The sequence below is a fragment of the Chroicocephalus ridibundus genome, chromosome 4 (genome assembly GCF_963924245.1).
Source record: "Chroicocephalus ridibundus chromosome 4, bChrRid1.1, whole genome shotgun sequence".
NCBI lineage: Eukaryota > Metazoa > Chordata > Aves > Charadriiformes > Laridae > Chroicocephalus > Chroicocephalus ridibundus.
In genome coordinates, this window is record NC_086287.1 from 16,260,245 (window position 1) to 16,283,163 (window position 22,919).

The 22,919-nt window shown below is 37.0% G+C and overlaps 1 protein-coding gene across 1 annotated transcript in view; it reads left to right on the forward strand.

Annotated features, from left to right (window-relative positions):
- OTOG (otogelin) overlaps window positions 1-22,919 on the forward strand; it is a 106,037-nt gene that overhangs the window by 62,702 nt on the left and 20,416 nt on the right. The window contains exons 32-41 of the mRNA XM_063333791.1: window positions 46-213; window positions 2,267-2,545; window positions 10,335-10,452; window positions 11,142-11,221; window positions 11,638-15,476; window positions 16,130-16,298; window positions 17,305-17,441; window positions 18,466-18,555; window positions 18,943-19,126; window positions 21,922-22,142. Coding sequence (XP_063189861.1) covers window positions 46-213; window positions 2,267-2,545; window positions 10,335-10,452; window positions 11,142-11,221; window positions 11,638-15,476; window positions 16,130-16,298; window positions 17,305-17,441; window positions 18,466-18,555; window positions 18,943-19,126; window positions 21,922-22,142 — 5,285 coding nt within the window. The remainder of the gene's footprint in view (window positions 1-45; window positions 214-2,266; window positions 2,546-10,334; window positions 10,453-11,141; window positions 11,222-11,637; window positions 15,477-16,129; window positions 16,299-17,304; window positions 17,442-18,465; window positions 18,556-18,942; window positions 19,127-21,921; window positions 22,143-22,919) is intronic.

Sequence of the window (22,919 nt, forward strand, 5' to 3'; positions counted from 1 at the left end):
CTTGACATGAAAGGTAATTCTGGTCTTTTTTGTATTTCTCAACAGCTCTGGGAAAGGGGCCATACAAACTGGTCAGCTATTTGGAAGGAGAATTTGTAATGGCAGTGAAACTGGTGGATGGTGGTGTTTTCCCAGTGAGAGAAGAAAATACTCTTCCAACACATGCAGTGAGCTTTATGCTGACTTCAGGACTTTATAAACCCAAAGCACATGGTAAAGTCATTGTAGCCTAGAGGCTTAAATAAGGCAGAGCAAATTCTGCCCTTGAATATGAGCCTACGTTTAAGAATAGGCCTGGGTCAAAAATTTTTTTTCTTTTTCTGTCAGCTGATTTTGCACCTTAATGTTGTCTGGCAAAATTTTCATTTGGTTGGTTTTAATTAGATGATTGTAACTTTATGAACAGATACTTCTAGTTGAAAAACTACAGCCCCCCACCCCCAAATTCAAAAGCACCAAACTGGTGATGTAGCCTAGTGCTCCAGATACATGTTTCTCCCTCCACGTTTGTGTGGCAGAACTGGGACATAGGAAAGAATGGGAGAGACGTGATACAAGAAAAGTACTCCCTAATTCACTCACTTTGCCACCATCGCTCATTGTTCTCCCACTTGTACAGAGATGTCCATTGGCACTAACCTGAGCTGCTTAAGGACGCATATTGCTAATTTGTCTCCTTCAGGTCTTAAACTTAAGTTTCCACTGAAAGAATGTGTTGTTTATTCAGCAGATGAAAGAAGTCTTGCACACCTTCAGACAGGTGGAGAAAGTTTATGAGGATATATTCAGCACTTTGTGACATTGATTAAATGTTGTAATTGTCTGCATACATAACTTTAATGCCCACAGAGCACTTAGGTCTCAATATGGGTTTACTGCCCAGGGTCCCCTGATCAGCTCTTTGGACAGCCTGAAGGTGGCTGTCTTTGTGTAATCAAAGAAGGGATATGGGTCAGTTGAAAAAATGACAAGCATTTGATTAGTAATACTGCTGTCTGTAGAACTGACACAAGAACTCATGTAACAGAATATGCGGGGCCAGATTTCTTTTATTAGTCATAGTTTTTAGACAGTTGTACATTGCATTCAATTTAGGTTTGGAAAGGGAAAGTCAGTCCTGCTGTTCTATTCCCATATAAAAACCTCTCACTCAGAATTTAACCTGGGAAACGTAATTTGTGCCTTATAATCCATTTTGAGTGAATGGCATTTCATCATTTGGCAAAAAATGCATGTGTTTTATCATTTTCAGACAAATCATAGACAATGGAAAGTTCGGGGCATTGATGCACTGATTTGCTATGTGACAGGTATTATAAATCACACTGACTGTCCATTGTTACTTACCAAATAGCTGCTTGCTACAGACAATAATAAAAAGATTTTCACAAGTGCCACTGTGTTTTTCAGATTAATTGAAGCTTTTATGCTTAGAAAACAAGTTTGTTTTCCGGAAGTGTTATACCAGAATGTTGATAGTATATCTCTTTAATAGAGATCATTTGTTTTCTGTGCATTCTTTTTTTTTCAAGAAATGCTATCCAGGCCTGGAGGGTTAGTTGATTTTACACTAGTTTAATGGTTGTTTTCAAGAAAATAGCAGAGCTTACAGGAAAATAGGATGAAGTAATTCTGTGAGCAGCAGATGCCTGTGACAGGCTCAAGATCTGCCACTCTGCAACTGGTTGTACAGAGGGTTGTTTGAAATCAGCAGTACTGTTTTCAGGGTAAGGTATCGTGTGGGTACATTTGCCAGAAAACAGACCCTGCTGTTAACATTCTTAGGGAGAGGGCTAGAGAGCTGACTGCTTAGGAAGCTGAATGCAAAAAATATTTTGGTAATTTATTTTTAATGAAAGGCTGAGCTCTTAAGCTATAAATTCCTGATGGCAAATGTTACTTGTAAAGCTAGTTAGATGAAGTTTAAATTTTTATTAAATAAATGGCTTAGTGAAGGCTGTAAGCTGAAGTTCTGCTTGTCTGCAGGGCTATATTCCATTATCCTGGTGTGGGCAAATGTCTTAATCTGCTTGTATTCCTGTTGAAATCTGTGGGGTATTTACAAAAAATGTCCATCGGAATCTAGCGTTCTGAAATCCATATAAAGTATGTTTTCTTATGAGATTCAGACTATTTTCACTGGTAAGGTCAAAGATAGCTTTCATTGCTCATGCTCCTAATATCAGTAGTGGTACATCAGAATGAGTTTAGTTTATTATGCATATATCAAGTAAATGAGTTCTGTGTGGGGTTTTTTTTTTTCCAGATTCCAACTTGATATCATTTGAAACAGCTGAGAGACCAAACTATTTTCTTCAGTTGGTCTCCAATAATACTCTTGTTCTTTCTAAATGGAAAAAAAGTCAAGAGTTTCACAACAGATCTACATTTGTCATTCACAAGAATACATGGCTTTCAGGATACAGTTCCTTTGAGTCATTTGCAAAACCAGGATACTTCATCCACATTTCAGCCTCTTCAGTTGAGCTTTTGAAGTACCATCATTCAGAGGAGTTCAGACTGTCGACCCTTTTTAAACTTGTAGGTAGGTAATTAAAGTTGTATTTTATGAACAGCAGTTAAATGGTATTGATGTTTTCAGAGGTGCTGAGGTTGCTTACTTCTTCCCTGCATCATTGGGAGCTGTGGGTAATCTGTGACATGCAGGCTCAAAGTCTTCTTTCCTGAGCTTCGTAGTGAGGATGAGATTCTGTTTTCTTGTCAAAAGCCATTAAATAGCCTAACACACAACTTGCTATATTTGCCAACTGATTTTGGAAGAATGTAGCCTAGTGTATAGTTTCTGGGCAATTCTTGCTTTGTAGGTGGTAAGGACATTCTTAAGAAGTAGAAAATTCATGTCGATGAATAACGTATTCACAAAGGGAATAGAAAAGAACTGAATGCATCTCTAAAAGCTAAGGTCTGTGGATGACACTTTCTTCTCCTTTCCCTCTGCAGCCAAGAGAGAGTTTTCTGTACAATGCATTCTTATTGGAAGCTTTGTGGCCTCCTCAGAGGTTATGTCATCCAGTGCAAAGGACATTCCCTGTAGATTACACCTCAAACCTCATGTTTTTCCTGAAAAACACCCTTTTATCCACATACCCTCTCACAGAGGCTTTGCCTTTTGAGATGTTATCCCCTAACGTTTCAAGTGCCATCTAAGTGGAGCTGGATCCCCCAAGAGTGGAGACTCTTGGGGATCTAGATGTCCATTTCTCTAATGTTTCTTGGACAGTTACAGCTCTTAAATACACAACGTAGACTGCTGTGAGAGTGTTTCTGCCTACTTGAGAGATTCCCATTCCTGTAATAGTAGTCCCATTCCACTGAGACATAAGGATCAGAAAAGTAGGAGGTATTCTTGGGACGCTTCGTAGGAGCTGGATGCAGAAGTTGTTCCTACAATAAAATTCCAAAAGCACTACAGGTGCTTATTTTTATGTATATGTTCTAGAGCTTTTTATTGCACTGTAATTTTAAATGCATTAGTAATTTGTTCATTTGGGTAGCAGAAGTATTTTAATAGGTATTCCTGGCAATACCATTTTTTAAAATCAGTTCTTCATTCTCTGAAACCACAATTTGTTTTACAAGCAAAGAAAGAAAATTAAATACTGTAACAAATGAAGCATGGCCTGGCCATGTTTTACAGTGACCATGTTGAATCTCTGTACAGACAAATTTGAAGCAGGCACTGACTTACATGACAGAAGAGGCCAACTGTATGCCTTGTGGAGCTTCTTGTTATCAAAACATTGAATTAAAGTGTTAATGGTGGCATTGTGAATCTGCCGATGTTTTGCGGTGCATTATGCTGACAGCCTAATGCAGCTGTTGACTGGCACACTCCAACTTCAGAAAAAATGACAGATTTTGTCATTGCCAAATGCCTGTTGCCTCTTGACAAATGCTTGTAATCATGGAGCTGTTGAGGTTTTTGAACAGCAGAATTATAGAGCTAATGCTATTACCAGGATATTGGTACAGCATTTCAAGCAAGGAACTTTTTTTGGACATAACAAAAATATCTCCTTAGTCTTTTATCTTTGAGGGAGGAATGAAGAAGGTTAAAACATGTTCCAATTCTCAGTGGTCGTCCATTAACACAGAGTGGTATGTCTTTTCAAGTGTGAAGTCTTTACCCTCCAGTCATTATACCAAAAAAATCCTATCTATGCCAATGGAAAACTAAAACAATTTACCTCAGCAAGTGGGATCAGATCAAATGATCAAGAGGCATTTCATTAATCACCACATCCGAGGGCTTGGGTTTCAGAGTTTTATAAGCAGAGAAACATAGGGCTCGAATCTTTCTCCAGTATACTTTCACAAGGGCCAGCCTGCTGATGTAGGGTAATTACATGGTCTAAAAATACAGCAGCATTTGTTTAAGTTAATGGAAAAGTTACACCAGCTCCAGAGTGCACAGGCAAAAGCGTATTGAGTTTCTTGCTGACTATTGTAAATGCTTTGCATATTAGATCAGAAACTCTTGAACCGGGAACAGCTATTCCTGCGGAATCAGAGGATAAATATCGGGAGCAGAATAATAGGCCCAGTAAATCCCCTTGGCCAGAAAGTTCCTCATGAGACTTCTTCATGCTCTGTGACGCACATTCAAAAGGAAGAATTTTAAATGACCCCATCACCACAGCAATAGATACATGTTTGTTTAAAGTCAGCTGACGAGTCACTTTTTCCACTTTCATAGCAATAAATATTGTCACATTGAAATACTTTGACTATAAATTGCGCAGATACGATGGGCTTAACACTGCAAAGTATTTTCCATGAGAAGTCAGTTCAGCTTTTAAATTGGGTTATTTTCATTATACTTAGATTTGTCTGCTGTCCTGTTCCCATAAACATTTGAGGATTTGAGTTGATAACTGAATTTGAATATCTAGAGTATTCTTACTCACAAGAAAATACATTTTGCATTCTATGCAGGAATTTTTACCAGCAATGTTGAATGTATGCATTCAGTCAAAAGAAAGAATACACTTAGTTTTGCCAGATGGATAAGCACAGAGGTGTCATGTAAAAGCAATGAATTCACATTTGAAATTCTTGGGAAATTAGTGGGTGTAGGGAACTGATGATTATTTTTTTATGGCTATAACTGCAGTTTTCTTACATTTTTAACAATAATATGCTCAAGCTAGTTACCTTTTACCTTTCATAGAATTATCATAATAGGATCACTGTGAGTTAATTTTATATATATTATAAAAATGTGACTTGCCCTATATAAATTCTACAGCAAAGTTCTTAATAATGTTAGTTATGTGCTTTAATAGCTAACTTGCTATAAATATAAGGCCTGTCTCAGAGAGAATTTTCAACTAAAATTAAAATCTCAAGATGCGCTATGTGTATGCACGCTGCACAGAGGTATTTATCAATGTTTAAGTTTGATACAGGACATTTTACTTATAACGAGTTGCTCTTAAGTTTAATTCAAGCTCGTGTGCTTTGTTCAGTCCAAAAGATCATGACATGCAGCCTGGGACTGGATAATGCTGAGCAACTGCTGTTGTACCTGCAAATCCTGGGTATGTCACTGAACACATCTGCTTGGTAGCTCTTGGAATCAGACTGAGTTTACTGTAGATTTATTAGTTCTTCCCTATGTATAACACAAACACAAATATTTGACCTCCCATTTTTGACTGAATAAATAGGAGGAGATTAAATACTTATGTTAACGAAATTATATTCATCTAACATCATAATAGTAAATTAGAAAGTATTTGAGAGGTCAATAATTATACTTGGCTTTCAGTGATGTTTTGGCTAGGCACAAAGTTAATTTTTTTTTTTTTCCCAGTGATATTTGCTTACATGTCTCATTGCAGAAACTTAGAAGTCATGGGCAGAGTTTGTTAGTAGTTTGTGTGTGTTAAGTGGGTAGATAGGATTTCATGTTTCTAAACTTGTAAGTGAGGAGATAGGCAGTCTACGTTACTAAGCAGAGTTTTGCTGCTGTTATAAATAGAATTAATTCTAAAGCAAATTTTGTCCCTACTAGATTTTTTGAAATCTTTGGGAAAAGTAGCAAAACAGAAACAAGCGTCAGGAGAGAATGAAAATCCAAATACTTCATTTTTTCATTATTTAAAAACTTTTATTTTAAATACAGCCTTTTATTAACATTAGAACACTTCAAATTTTAGGATTTTTTTAAACTAAATAGCCTTTTTTTGAGCACAGCATGAAATTATTCATAATGTGTATATTCTGAGAATGGCAAATTTTGTCCCTATATGGTAAAAGTCAACATAGAAAAAAACCAGGATGGACCTGTGAACATTAGGAATTGTCACCAAAAAAGGGGAAATATCTTTTAATATATTCTTCGGAGACGTGTATACCTGCATTCATACAAAAGCTTTCTGCAGTACTGTAACATGTTGACATGCTCAGCTTCTGTCAGGTAAAAGCACTGTGGGCTCAGTTGGCATGTCAACTGGAGCAACTGTCATCCAGGGCATAATTTACCATTTTGTGAAGGATTTGCTGTGTCACCGGACAGAAGACAAATGCTGGTGGACTTCACCAGGAGACACATGGTTATTTTCAAATGCCATGACAAATCCTTTTGAGGAACACATGCCTGATATAAGAATCTTGACTCATTGTCTGTAAACTGTGTATCATTCTTTTGTTGTAAGTGAACTGTACTGTTGCACAGAGTACAGTAAGCTCATATTACTGGTTGCAGGAGGGGGAATTTAAGTATTAAAAAAATGGGAAGCATGTGGTGGAGGTGGCTGATTAGCATCCTGGCTAGCATAAAGCATTCGTGCCATACACTAGTGAAATCCAAAGTTTCTGAACTGTGGTAGTTTCTGTCATGGGAATAGCAGCATTGTAGTAATAGTAAAGCTGAGGTTGGTCTGGTGTGTGTCAAACACAATACAGAGAGCGAAAGGAGTATTTCCCTCAGCTTAGGGAGAGGGATGCTTGAATGGCTTTAAAGCACTTTGTTACTGCTTTTCCTTATACCCTAATGATTGTGGGTGTTGAGATCATAGTTAATATACATGTACTAAAAAGAAGCAAAATAATCTATTATTTTAGCTAGGTATAGAGGTACTTTATTGTTCTCTTGGTTTAGCCTTGAGTTCATGTTAGTTCAGAACATGCCTCTGTGCCTCTGTTTCTCCTCCCATTCATTTCCTGTCTAATCTCTATTTAGTCTAAACATTTTAAGCAGGAACGGCATCTTGCTGTGGGTTTTATTGTTGGTTTTGGTTTTTAAACAGTGGCTTGTACAGTCAGTCAGCTAGGTCCTTGGGCTGTTTAGGCATTCCAGAAGGGATGTTGCCAATAGCGAAAACTTTAAATATGATGAATGACTGAACTGGCATTCTCCTAATGCTGGAAAGGCATTTTCCCATAACTCACAATAAAGCACAGATTTCACTATATCTGATGGGTTTACTGAGACAAGCTGAAAACTTTTGAGATACTGGAAACCAATTCATGCAATATATTCAGCTCTTGCTGTGGTGATTTGGTCTGTTCTTTTATGTAATTTACACACTAAAAAAACCATAGTACAGCTTAGCCCAGGATACTCAATTCTCTAAAATCCCTTGACTGGAAAATTAAATGTCCATTGGTTCTATGGCTCTTCTTTTAAAACAATTTTTATGACCAGGTTCATGAATTCATCTTTGTCCATAATTCTTTCTGCAGAAGTAGAGACAAAATTTGCAGACAAGCATGACTTCCTTCATTCTTGACTGAAAGCAGTGTTTATGAACCACTCAACCAATGCTCTCTCTTTATGTGGAAGTTCGCCCTATTTCCTACCAAGGCATGCAACACCAGCAAATGCTGTGAACTTAATCTGTAAGAGAGTGTGAAGGAAACATGGTGATCAGTTCAAAAATGTCTAAATTTATTTGGAGAATGGGAGATGTTAATCCTAGTGCTTGGACCTGTTAATTCACAATCAGTGACAATCAGTGTTCTGCTAAATTGAGAAACGAACGTTCTTCATCTGGTTACAGTATGTCTTCTGCAACACTTGTGCTTTTTTTGTTTTTGAAACTTATTCTGTGATTAACGTTGAGGTTTGTGGCAAGAGCTAAAAGTTATACATCTGTCTCTGTACTTAATCTAGGGTAGTCTGATGAATGAGATTTCCTAGATTCCACTTGGATATACTGTTATTGCTGGTTATTACTACTGTTGATGATTGCCTGTGCCAACAGGTCTCTGATACGTTCTGTCTTTTTGTCATAGATCTTCTTGTTTTGGCCTTAAACCTCACCACTCTGACCTGTTAGTGCATACAAAACCCCATACATCAGTCATCAAAATCGATGGAAATAACTCCCTTCCTCCATTAGATTTAAGAAGCTTAATTTGGGGTCACAGAAGAACTCAGTGACGTGTACTTAGCTTTTTATGGGGATGTAACTTTATAAATGCATTTGTTACTGTCGTAAAAGTCATGTTTTCAAAAGCAGTGACATGTCCTTGGATAGAGTGACATGTAAAAAAGATAACACTAGATGGCAACATACACACTCTTTTGTCTGAGTTTGATTTATGCCTTTGATTTAAGAGAATTTTTTGTATTTAAAAAGACGACATTAATGGCTAATAATGGCAGAGAGATGGTTACCCATAAGTGAAGATGTCCCTAAGGAAGAAGAATTTCTTAGGATCTTCACAGAAAAATTCACTGTCTCCAAGAAGATCTAAAAGGGCTACTTTCTTTGTATCTCAGTCAAGCATAGATCAGCAAAACTTAAAAGCAAAAATAATTCAAAGGACCAAAAATGGAAGCTTTTTCTAAGTAGTAAGGATTTTCTTTCTGTCATTAATGTAAACATTGTTTAACAGCAGCTACCTTCTGTAGGCTCTGAACAACATAGCTCTCAGATCAGGTTTACCAGTCTAGAGGGGACCCGTATGTCATGATGGTGGTCTTCTGTAGGCATAAATGTAAGGGAATTGTCCCTGCCCTGCCCTCCCTGCTTCAGGAGGGAGCTGGGTGGGGCTGTTGTAGTTGAAGAACTAAAATCCAGATACATTGTGTAAATCATGCAGGCATTGGAAGAGCCCCTGGGCTAATCTTGCGTTGTGTGGGAAACCGTTCTGCATGCAGGGGAGGCAGGGTTATAGCGAAAAATAAAGCGTGATACTGCATTTTAACATGCAAGTGCATGTCACCCACATGATCATTGCCTCAAATTTGTTTCTTTCAGATTTTACACTCAGTCAATTTCTTCTTTACATTAATTTTGTAAAGTTCCTGCATAATTTAATAAGCACTAGAGGTATAGCTGATCCTTATTTCTGTTCATTCTCACTTTGAAGTTTAACTCTTCCTCTGACTGAATTTGCATTTTGGGTTTCAATTATGTGACTCTGAAGTCTGTCTTCTATGTAGACAGACACTATCTACGTAGATACTCGGAAGGCAGTTTGGGGTTGGTTATTGTTTTGTTTTCTTTTGTTAATTTCCTATGGTGTTTCATTATTGGTACTATTTTGACTGGTGAAGTATATGTTTTGAGTAAAATTTTGCAAGACTACGTGTCTCATCTGAGTTACTTTGTTCAATATAGGACCAGTTAAAATTTCAGATTCAAAATGTTTTGAGGGTTAAATTAATTTCTCTTGGAGTGGCTTATACTGCTTTTTAGAAGATCAACTGTTAAGATATGTTGCTTTAAAGAGCCTAAGTTAGTATAATTTCTGGTTACTTTATTTGGAATGGTGTTTGTTTTGGCTTTTAAAATACAATTATATCATACAAGTTATGTACGCCTTTGTGCTATTTTACAGTACATTTTACACACGAAGTGAACAACTGTTATGATGTGTTATGTTATAAAGACTGTCAGTGTATCCAACTGGTGCTTTTTATTTTGATTCTAATAGCAAGAATTGTACTGAATCAACATAAACTTAATTTTGCATTTTGTTCGAATAACCAAACATAGTTTCATTGTTGACATTGTTTTTGAAACTTCAAAACAACTGTAACTTGCCTGATTTTGTTTTCGAGTGATTGTAATATGCAGTAAATGTGGATAATTCAATGTCATGTTTTATACTAGGGAGAGTAAAACAGGCTGCAGAGCCAGCACTCTTTAATGTGCTCTGCATAAATATAAACTGTTTTTCTATGTTTTAAAGACCTTAACAATTCAAAAAAATATTACCAATTTTATTTGTAGAGAATGCAGGTACAAACAGTAAGAGATTTAGAGCTGAAGTGAACTTAATGTGTGCCTCTTAGTGATATGTATCTGTGTGTTCCCAGAAATCTATGAGAATAACAGATATTCTTTGTTTTTCAGACGTTAAATTTAAATTTCCATCCCGTTCTGCATGTGAATGGCATTATGATGCCTGTACAAGCCCTTGTTTCAGGACATGCCGGGACCCTTTGGGAAAAAACTGTCAGGCGGTACCAAAGTAAGTATCTGTATTTTTATGGAAAAGTATGTAATTTTGGTAATACACTTACGCAGCATAATAAGAATACATGTAGGCTTAGTATAGCGGGACTGTGTTCTCGTATAAGGAGAAGAGCAAATGAGAAAAGAGAGGGAATAAAACCTGCTGTGGCAGATACATGAAAGTGACACTTCAGTTTTTAGGTTAATATTGTCAGATTCTGGAATGAGTAGTATATTTATAACTTTCAAGCTGGGGGGATATTACGCAGTATTAATAGAGAGATGATTACAAGTTTGTTTCAACTAATTATGTCCATAATTGTTCATCATGGCATTGCAACATCCATATCTGTTGTTGCCTTTTCCTCCCAATTGGAATTTGTGCTAAGTCTGGTAAAACTAGCATTTGGACTTTGGTGTATAAAAAATGTTGGGTATTTCTTGAGCAATAGCATTCAATATCAAACCTGTGACCATTCCTTTCAAAGGCTGAGTATTGCCAAGTTCATGCTTTAGCTTAGAGCCGAGTGAGAATGGAAGCCATGGCAATGACATTTTGAAAGAGTATACTGAGGTGATGAGATTTAGATAGAAAAATCCTGACTACTTAAAAGTACTTTATAAGCAAATTCTGTTTTTCTAAAATTAAATGCTCAATCCAGAAGACACTGTTCCAGTAGTTAATACAAATTGTTCTTCTTTTAGAGTGGAAGGATGCCTCCCTGCCTGTCCTCTCAATATGTTGCTGGATGAAATCACTCAAAGATGCGTGTATTTCGAAGACTGTATGTTTGAAAAATTATATATGTTATTTATGATACTTAGCTTATTAATTCCTTAAGTCTTTAGTCAAATTTTCTAATGTTAGTGCTTAAATTTGTGTAGCTATGACCTTAGTTGTGTGAATCTTGAGCTCACTAAACATACATTTTAGTTAAAATAATTTCGCTCTTCAAAAATCTGAGACAAATTTTAAACTAAGAAAGATGTTTTTTCTTCATAAAACACTTCAGTAATACTAGATGAGGAGCAAATGATTTAATGAATTTATTTTTTAATTTGCCTATCAATTTTAGAAGTTTAAAGGTAATTGAAAAGATAGAGCTATATGAGTTAACGTAACTTCCTTCTAGCTCTGCTAGCTTCATGACTGTAGTTACTCATAAATTTCAGACTACTACTTACTTGTATCTGATTTCAGGCATTGAACCTGCAGATGATAGTCCACCTTTGCCATCCAGCATTCGAACACCAGCAGTTTCACACATAACATCAAGTACAAGTTTGGCAGTGATCAGTGAAGCAGTAACTTCATTTCCTTTACCTGAAGCAAAGGATATGGAAACAACACTTCCTTCAAAGTTGCAGCTCACTGCAACTACATGGAAAACTGAATTTCCAGCTGTTAAATCTAATGTGACACTTCCAACCATAACTTTATCATCAAATATTTCTTCACAGTCAACAGAAATGACATCTGGGAGAAGCACCACAGTGGTACCTGGGACAACAAAATCTAATGTAAGCTTGTCTTCTCCTGTTGACACTTCTCCATTGTTTCCATCTACTGTCAGTTCAGAAACTTCCACAAAGATACAACCTATCAGTAGCAGTTCCACTAAACTATTGAGGGCTACAGAACCTCAGACGGTAACTGCTACACATGCAGTGACTACAAGCACAGAATCAGAAAGCAAACCAATTTCTACTTTTATTTTTACTGGGACACCACTTATACTTAGAACAACAGAAATACCAGTCAAAACTAAAATAATGGAAATCTCAGAAATAGCCACAAGAGCACTTTCCACAAAAGAAGCAGAAGTAAAACCAGAAGGACTTACAACATTTACACCCAGTTCATTTGAGTCAATAACAGAAAAAACTACTGTGTATCTGCCCCAGTTTTCCACATCACCACCTCTGGGCATGCCTTCATATACACCACCAGGAAACCTAACAGGACCTTCAGAAGGGACAAAAATAAGCGTAGGACAGTCTTTTACCACAGTAGCTAACATTACAGTAACATCATTTTCTCCTGTGATCACTACTTTGTTAAAACCAGTGTCTTCAGCAACAACAAAAGCAGCAATTGTTTTAACTGAACAAAGTGTGAAGACTACATTTTCACCGACATCCAGGCCACCTGTTTCATTAGGAAAGGCAACTACAGAATCTCCTATTGAAATGGTTCAACACCTGACTGGTACTGCAGAGGTACCTTTCACTACAACTCTAGGTCCAAAGACGACAACTCTGCAAACTCAAGAGAGATCATTAGAAACAACTTCGTTATCATTTACAAGTCATAAAAAGGAAACTCGCAAAACAACATCTCGTGTGGAGGATAAATCAAGTTCCTATCTCTCTCTGTATTCGCTACATCCTAGTTCTACAACTGAAAAATCTGTCACTCTTTCTACAAAAAGACTGTCAGTGTCTGTTCCTACTCCTGCTTCTCCAGCTTCAGGTGAATTAAAAAAAACATTCAAAACTGTTTCAACTACAGGATATCCCTCGTACATGGTTCTAAACACAACAGAGTTCCTGACTACATTATACACTAAATATCCTGTTGTGGCTGAGACCATCAGAGTGACACCTTTGTCTGTTGAGGTAACGTCCAAAATAACGTCCCCTTTTGAATTAGCAGCCAAGTCAACTTTGTTTTCTAGAAAAACATCTACTGAATACAAGTCAACTCTTGTTTCAAGTACAGTGAAAACAAGCGCTTCAGCATATTCAGGTAGTGTTACCACATCAGCAATGGAAACCTCTGTCTCATCAAAAGAAACCACCACAGTTCCTTTCGTAGCTACAGAAGGAGAGTCAGCTCAAAGAACACCCGTCACTGGATCTCCACTTACTCTCCTTAGTGCAACTGAAGCCACACTGTTGACAACACAGCCTGATAAATCACAAGTGGAAAGAATTACTAGCGTCACTACTAGAAAGCCATCTGCTTTCCCTTCTTCACCGTCAAGTTCTCCAATCTCTTTAAACATTTCTCTTCCTTCGCTACCCTCATATGGAAAAGAAGCATCATTCACAGCTGTCAGTCCTGTGCATCCATCCCATGAAATGACTTCTTTATATCCAAGAACAACTACAGCAAAATCTACCTTACCAACAGACAAGACCTCTCCAGTCCTGATTTTGTCTACTTCATCCTCTGTAACAGAACAATCAAGTCCAATAACAGTATCACATGACAAATCACCAGGCAAAGCCATTTTAAATATCACTTATGCCACATTCTCCCCATCCTCTGAATTCAGCAGTCAACTCATAACAACCAAAAAAGTAATGGCAGCCAAAGAAAGATCAACTCTGTCCACTTCTGTTGTAATTCCAGTAACAAAGTCCACTTTCTCCACCTCTCAGTATCTAGCAGATAAATCGGTATCTTCACTTCCTTTGACACAAATGATACCACAAGTAACCACCACACTGAAATATCCAGTACATACTAAAACAGTTTCTACGGCATTGAAATCTACAGTCCAAAGTATAACAGATAAAGTAAAACTTATGGCAGCTACAGGTCAGCCATCCTTTCCTCCATCTTCAGTAGGTCCCGTCTCTTGGCAGACATCTTCAGGAGATAAACTTTCAGTAGAGACCACAAAGGCCACGGCTATACCACATTTTTCTACGCAGAAGGCTATGGAACTTGGCCGTCAGACTTCTGAGCCTTCATTGACAAGCCAAAGCAGTACCCCAATTTACCAGTACCCCGCAGAAACTTTAACAAAATCCACTAGTCAGCCACAACGTGTCTTTAGCACAACTGAAGCTACGGTAGAATTGACTTCCTCATACCCCTTAATCACCTCACTACCTGAAGGCATTCATTCAAGTGTATTACCTACCTCAGTAGGTCCTACACAAGTTATTTTACCGTCTGAGAGAGAGTTGCATTTAACTGATGTAGTCACGCAGCCATACGTATCAGGAACTTCTTCTGGTTTGCGGTCTACAGTTCTAACTAGTACAACAGCTGACTTGATTTTTGGCACCAGAATTCTCCCTTCCTCACCAGAAATGCTTGCAGGTTCTTTAGCAACAATTAAAAAAGAAGCATTTCCTTCATTTTCCACACAAAAGGCAGGAACTGGTCTAAAATTCACATGGCAGGCCTCGTTTACTGAATCGCTTGATTCAAGTAAAACATTTGAAACAACTACAGCTGCACCAGAATCTACATCAACCTCTTCATTGATTTTGCTACCAGAAGCAACAGAAATTCCCATTGTGATGGGCAGTGGGCCATCCACATCAACAGGCAGAAGTGGTACAGAGAAAACTGTGGTGTTGCCGAAGCAAGTCACACTTTCAACCACTACCTACGGTTCCACGTTTCTAGCAAGTACAACATTGTCACCTATGGCCCGTTCATCAGCTGCAGCTTCAGTCTCTTCAATGATGAGCAGTACTGGGCAAAGCATTAGTATTGTATCAGCAACTTCAGGCAAAACAGAAGCAGTAACAGAATCTGTCACAAGCTCTGTGAAGCCCACCTATTTTTCTGTTACTTCAGAAGCAGAAGGAGCTGTGCCCCTTGATACAGTAAAATCTGAAGAGCCAGAATTAACAACAGAAGTCCAAGCCGTCCGTACGCAAGGTGCTAGTGTTACCCCAGAAAAACCTCAGACTTTTTACTCTTCCCACTTCACAAACACAGCTGCAGTTTCTTCTAATTTAAGTGTATCAGTAGTGTCCACTATACGTTCATCCTCTGAACCAAAACCTTTTTCTCCTGTAGCTGCGTCATCAGTCAGTACTACTCAAACTTCAAAACTTGAAATATCATCTGAGGTGCAAACACCTTCTGTGAGTTCACTGCTAACAATACCTGAACATCCAAATGATACAATGGCTCCATCAGTTTCCACATTTGCCTATTTAGCTACTAAACCACTTCATGGCTTAACTACAATGCTTTCTGATGGACTGGCAACAGCTGAAGCTGTGTCAGGAGTCACAGCATCATCTTTTCTGCTGCCTAGAGAACCAGCAACTCTTCAAACTTGTACAGTGAGTAACTATAAATATTAATCTGTTTGGTTTTGAATATACCTTAGTTACCTTTATGCACTGATCAAAAAAATTGTGAGCCATACTTTTCCATCTAGGATTTAAAATATCTATATCAAACAGGGAGCCTAATTATTTTCTCAATTATATCTATAACTTTGGATGATTTCATTGCACATAATGGTTTTTGTAAGTGCTGTAATACGCTGTGTTTTGGGCCTCAGTTTTCAGAGTGTGACTGTTACAAGAACATTTTTTTTTTTTGCAAAATACAGTGCTTCATACTGTGCAGTGGCAGTTTTTTTGTCATGCTGCCCTCCTTAAAGTATGTCTCTTTAAGGAGGTCCTTATTATACTATTTTATTACGTTATTTTATTCCATGCTTTTCCTTCTCAACTTATTTTAATGTAAAGTTAAAAATGTAATAATGCTGCTCTCTGTTTTACAATGGGACAGCAGTTTTAAACTGTCCTCAGAACGATCAGGTTTTCAAAGGTGCTCTTCACTTGTAGCTTCCATCAGTGTCATGGAGATTCATAAGTATTCTGTACCTGAAGAACATGAGCCCCTTTTTTTGACCAAATACTCTGCAGTATTGTGATATTAGCTTGGTAAGAATGGTAACCTGTGTCTTTTATTAAATATGCCTTAGCCAATCACAGAGAATGAATGCATAAAACACATTTGCTTGGATGGACAACTGATCCAAGTTAATAAGTCGCAGAACTGCCCATACAATGCAACTCAACCCAGCTGTGGAGTTTTAGGATTTGCTACTCAAATGAATGGTGATAAATGCTGCCCAAAGTGGGAATGTGCATGTAAGTTTTAATTATGCAGTACTTTTGAAGTTAATTTAGGTAACAATTTAATGCATGTGTAAGAAGGCTAAGAACTGACACTTCTTATAACATGGCATAGAAACAGAAGATGCATATTGGACGGGTTACTCATTGTCTAATGCAATTTATAATTCCAGTTCTACATCCAGGGAAAATAAATCAAAATGCTCCTTTAATGTACGATATTCCTCTTGCCTAGCTTTTAGGTGTTTGCAGTGGACATGTCTAGGTCTGATTTAGACACGTCTTGTCTTCTGTCTAATCAAAGGACAACTAGTCAATATAGTCAGTGGACTCTTTGGTTCATCTTATGTCTACTTCAGGATAAGAAGATTCTCTAGACTCTATTAACTAGATCTGTTAACTGTCTGGGAACTCTGGAAGCATAACTGTACTGTAGTCACTCCCATCAGTTACCTAGAATTGGGCAGGAAGAATCCAAACCTTAAAAAAAAAAAAGTTACATCTAGTCCATAGTAGCAAAGAAAGGATGTGGAGATAAGCAACATAAATTGCTGCTTATTGTCTAGAGTTTGAAATTAACTAGGAGTAGAAGTCCAAGCCCTTTGAAGCACAAAAGATTAAGCAATAAGACTGGGAAGAAAGAAACTTTCCACATGAGCTTCCACCATTGGAAGAAGACGTGAAGGGAACCAAGGATCCTGCATGATCCACTGCCATTCATGATTTTTGCTGGTTTGGGGGTTGTAAAAACTACAAGCCTTTTCTGGGAAGAACTGTAAGAAAATAAGTGATTGCAGAGGCCTGTAGGTTGTCCCACTGAAATATACAGGATTTGACTCTGCTGTCCATTTACAGAGATGCAACAGTATCAAATATAGCTGAAAATGTGTGCACATATATGAAACTCTAGTAATCTAGTTAATCTTATAAAATTTATTGTTGTAGCTTCATATTTTGTAATACTTACAGAAATTCTAAAATAAGTTAGAAAAAACATTTAATTTATTTTTCTTTCCCTTAGGTCGTTGCACAATTTTCTCTGATCTGAGCATTGTAACCTATGATGGAAATCATTTGGCTTTATTCAAAGAAGCATCCTATGTTGTTAGTCAAACTCAAGATGAAACTATAACTATACACGTCCTTGACTGTAGAATGGTAACTAACATTAATCAGCTAACAAATGGTGTCCAGTACTGCTAATAAGTTGTATCTTAAAAGGAAGGGCATAATAATGCTACATAGTTGTGGTTAATTATTCACTTCCATGCAGTATCTATGAATTGTACTTCCACTTCATAACACTTAGGAATTGTATAGCACTTTATCGCCTGATGTTGTATGCATAGTTGCTTCCAAGAAATTTGCACTGGAAGCACCAATCTTCAGAGCCATAAATGCTGTGGGATTGTCAGTGTCCAAGATTGTCCAAGTCTCTGACAGGGGCAAATACTTGTTTTTTCAGAGAATGAAGAGAGAAACTCTAACAGATATCCTGCCTAATGCGCAGTGTAGATTGGCTTTATGTCATGAAGAATTAATTTCTCATGAGGCTTTACAAAACTCTTTAAACTCTAGTCTCTTCTGTGAAAGCTAGGTAATTTTGATGTCTGTATAAATGTCCGTCACAAAAATTGGTTCCAAGTAGTACCTCATGGAAGTTAATTCCAGGAGCTCAATATGATTGATATGAAAAAAACAGATCTGTTTATGACTTTCAGATTTGGCTTTCTGTTGTATTCAGTGCTTTCTGTTTTGATAAACACCTTGTAGCTTGGGAAGTATGGATGTATTTCTGATCCATTACTTCTGTACTTCTCACATATAATACAGATTCACCATTCCCAGTCTCATTCTTGCTCACATTCAGATATGTAGTTCATATTTTCCAAACTAGACTGCTGTATATTTTTTCCTGAAAAACTTTTCCTGTTGTAATTTCAAGATCGAATGATACAACACAGTTGCTGAACACAATGAGATCATAATATTTTGCAAGAATGCTATTCAGATGAACTTTGTAGTCCAGACTTGAAACTACAATCAGCAGCAGTTTTCCTCTCTCAAAAATATACCCCCAAAAATTCTTAATGTCCCAGTACCTAAAAACAATAAGTAGCTAATGTATAAAGATTTTGTACATCATGACTATGGTTGATATATTTTTTTGCTTTCTCCACAGAGTAATTCAAATTCAACTTCTTTGTGCCTGGCAATGTTGAATTTAACCTATGTATCAAACCAAATTATTATCAATCGTTTAAGTAGAAAAGTAAGTATTTTTGAGAGTTAGTTTTTCTTTGCCTTTTAGATAGCATCTTACTTCTGTAATCAACTGCCTCTTCATGTGTATACTGAAGATTAGAGTAGGACACAATAGGTAATATAATTCATTGTTCCAACTTTGTAATTTAGGAAATTGCTTGTAAATTCAGAGAGTCAAACTGTGATACAAGGACAGTTAATGAGGTAAGTCGCAGAGCAAGACACATAAACCGTTAGTCTCTTTAGTACCTATATTATCTTTGTGGAGGTGAGCCTGACTTCTTTTGAAATCAGTTATGAGTTAGATTCCTAAGCTATCAAGAGTCTTGCCTTAGTTCTTCTATGTACAGCACTTAGTACCTGACATTTAACCCCTTTTCTGTGTGTATTTTAGGTAACAGTAAATTCAAGGTTTGCTTTTCCTACTGTTAGAAAATATGGATACAAAGTTGAGGATTCAGGCTTCAAGTATGCAGTTGAGACCCCAACGAAAATCAGAATTCAGTGGTTTCACAACACAGGTGTGATGATTATTGAGTTTAATAGTACCAGAGAACCAAGAGCTTTGGGACTATGTGGTAAGTATAGAGTAGTGCAAGAAATAAAGGCATTCAGATGCTTTGCTGTGGAGGCACGTTTTCCTAATTATATAAATTAGATTTTGCAGGATCTGGCCTGAGTTACTGCAGATCTTTGCAAAGTTTAAGATACTATTAAAAATAAATTATTAATTTTGTTAAATGTTGAAATGATGTTTGATACCTATCCATGTAATCACTTTTTACCTGTAATGTTGTTTCTGACTGTAACTTGTTTGAATCACAGGCATGGTTGCTGTAACCAAACCCAAATAAGTCAGTCAGGCATAAATCTGTAATGTCAAATAAGGTCGCTTACAGATTTAGTGTTTGATATCCATCTGATAGGAAACGATATGTGCTATTTTCAGTTTCTAAAGGTCACAATTTACAGGAAATGTTAACTTGAAAGAACTAATCTTAGTTTATCTGTTGGAGGAAATAGTTCAGAGGGAATCTCTTAATAGTAATGGGTTAAATAACCATAATGTTGTGCTCTTTTAGGTCTGTTTGATAGTTTCACGTCGCTTCTTCCTTTCTAAAAACATAGGCTTGACAAACATCTGTTGGTGCCGTAACTTTTGCAAGAATGTATTTGTTGATGTAAATCCTTACTGTGACACCTAAATCTGTAAATTTATCTGCTGTAAATTGGAGCTGGAAATCAGGGCTACAGAGTTCATATAATTACAGTGGATATCTTTCCAGTTTCAGAAAGGGCAAATGCCTGTAGCTCAGTATCACATACCAGTGATAGCTCAGTCCAGTTCCAAGTCCTGCAAATAGTAATGTGCTTGTTGCAAGGGAAGAGATTTTGAATTTACTGCCACTTTGAAATTGGATTATTATCTGTCATTTGCCCTACCTTTTGTTTTTAACATTATTCTTGCTCTATTTGGCTAATTGTTATTGTAATTAGATCAAACAGAAACAAGAAAGCAAAGACTGTATTTTTTAATAAGCCTGATTCAAGTTATCCTGAAAGTCTCTTTTGCCTTCACCTGTTTGATTACTGTGATAGGGGGAATCGGGAACAATACGTTCCTGATTTACAAGATGCTTCAACTAGATGACAACACATGTCTGTGGATGGTGTTCCAAGTACAATTTCTTCAGAAAATGTACTGTATTTTTCTGGGATTCATCTCTGGGATTCTCTGCATAAGGCTGCATGCAGAGTGCTGTCTAGTGCAACTTACCAGAGCCTGCTTTAAATGAGTTAGTTGTACTGCATCTTTTCGGGGTAAATTAGTCTACCCTGATCTCCTGGGCTTTCTGTGTTAGTCTGCTTCTTGTATTTGAGCTTTCTTAGACATCTTTTAGCTGAACTGCAGTATTTGCAGATCCTGATTTTTCAGCTTCATGGAAATAATAAAACTGAAGACACCATTACGGTTTTGTATCAGCAAGCATCCCTTGGAATGATCTGTGTCAGAGACAACGGTGTTTTTTACAATGAAAGGATTGGGCAAACATGGCAACTGGCGAAGAGCTGATGTGGGAGATGAAGGACGTGGGGAGAGAACACGGACATCTCTATAGCAAAACTGGTGAAAGAGAGGGAAAGCACGTCAGTTTTAGCTGCAACCAGATCCTGCCAAGCCAAACATAAAGTCTTGGTTTTGCTGTGTTAAATCTCCTTGTCAGTGTGTAAGAGAAGAAGTGGAAATGGTATTCCAGACATGACAGCAATCCTTTGAAGTCTCTCAGAACCATCAAGTACTTCCTATTTATGTTGCATAGCCTTACAACCTCAAAAGTTCAACCAGAAACGTTTTCAGTCAAATAATCCTTACAGTTTCAAAAGCTGTTTTATTTTTTGAATGCCTGTTGCTGCATCACTGATGGTCAACGGCTTGCTCTTGGCATCAAGAATTGTGAAAAACCAGACAGTTCTCTAGAAAAGGGTTAAATCCACAAATATTTTTTTAACAGATAAAGATTTAGAATAGCCATGCAAGTTTGTGGAGGCATCATAAGAAAATGTTCTGAAAGTCTGATACAAAAGTCTGAGAAATTGTCATTAAAAAGAAAGAATGGAGGACTGATCCACTATTCTGCTTTTTTGCACCTGCTGGCACTAAAGGACATTCCAGAGGATGCTACTGTAATACTTGGATGTTCTCTGTTGACCAATGTCACTCCCCACATGTTACATTGCTTCCTTTGCTCTGAAGTGTTTCAAAATTGCCAGCTACCTTAGTTTAAACAGAAAAAAAAATGCGATGCTGCCTTTTTTTTTTTTTTTTTCTCCTGCTGAGAGGTAATATAAGTATACCTGGAAGTGCCAAAAGCTGCACTTTTATTGTAGCTCTTAAGCCAATAGATGCTTAAGACTGCTCAGGAACATAAGTAAAATAGTTCGGTATTTCTAAAGTACAGTATCAGATAAATATCTTGGTATTCTATAGGAGTTCCCTTGTCTGAGAATATTTACAATTTTCATTTGTTGCTATACATGGAGGTGCTTTGTAACCTTTTTTTAAAATACACTTTTGTTTAGTGCTTGTGCAACTGAGGATTGAAGTTTGTGTGCCATAGCTGGGCTCTCAGAATGGCTCTTTGATATGCAATAGATTTCCATTAATAGATACATCTTTACTTTTGCTTAATTTGTCTGAATTTTGTGTATTTTGCTCCTACCAGAGACTTTCTACATCTGTTGTGGGTTGTGATGCTGTCATGTTGTACAAATTTTTTAAAAGCTATTTACCTGTTTGAATATGCCACTTCAAACATGCTTCAGAATGAACCATGCAGTGTTAACCTGCTTTTTTTCTTCTGGTAATACACAGGTTTTTGTGATAGAAGCTTGGAAAATGACCTGATGCTACCCAACAGGACAGTTTTAAGCAAAAGCAATGCTTTATCGACTTTTATAGACAGCTGGCAACTGCCAGACACGTTAAAGTATGTTGGAGAAGACAGACATCAGGAAACTAATTGCTCAGTCATGGACTGCTCAGAGTGCTTAAGAATGGTGTTGAACCAGACCTTCAGCAGCTGTCATCCCTATGTATGTTAACTATTTCGGAAGTTTACATTTTGAGAGAGATGCATTCTGATATAATTTTGTATACTTGATAATTTCATTAATGTGAAACTACATGTAATCACATCTGTGGAATGAGGTATATACTTTTTTGTATATACAGTTGCAAGGTAAAAATAATTGAAGATTGGCAGCTTGATAGGAGAGTTGCAATAGGCAACTAACACTTTCAAAATCCATAATATATCTCTGTTAGCTTTGACAATGCCACCTAATTTATAAATTAGTCCCATCTAATTCAACTGTATCAATATGATGTAGAGCAAAGTAAAATAAAGTTTTAGGATTTAATTAATCATAAGGGTTCAGTAATGTAACAAGTTCCAAATCGCAATAGGTAATCGGAGAACCTGCATTCTCAAAGGCTCTAGAGACAAGGAGTTCCAGCTTAGAGAGATGAGAGTGTAGAACAGACTGTTTAAAGCAATCCTAAAGCAAATAACAAACTCGTACTATGCAAACAAAGTATTGATTTGTGCTCATATGAGTACTGTTACCAGTACTTTTGTATATTTTTGTACCAGATACCTTTTGTATATTTTTGAGTTTGATGAAGAGACAAAAAATAGACAAAAATGTAGAGGTAAGGAAGAACAAGGAACAACAAGCAATTATGCCTTTTATTGGAAAAACTGTATTAGCTCTTGCCTTGGCACTTACAAGAGATGAAGAACATCTTATACTTTTTCAACATTCATGACGCCTTACTTTTAAGTATTAGTAGAGTCTTAGTACGCCAAT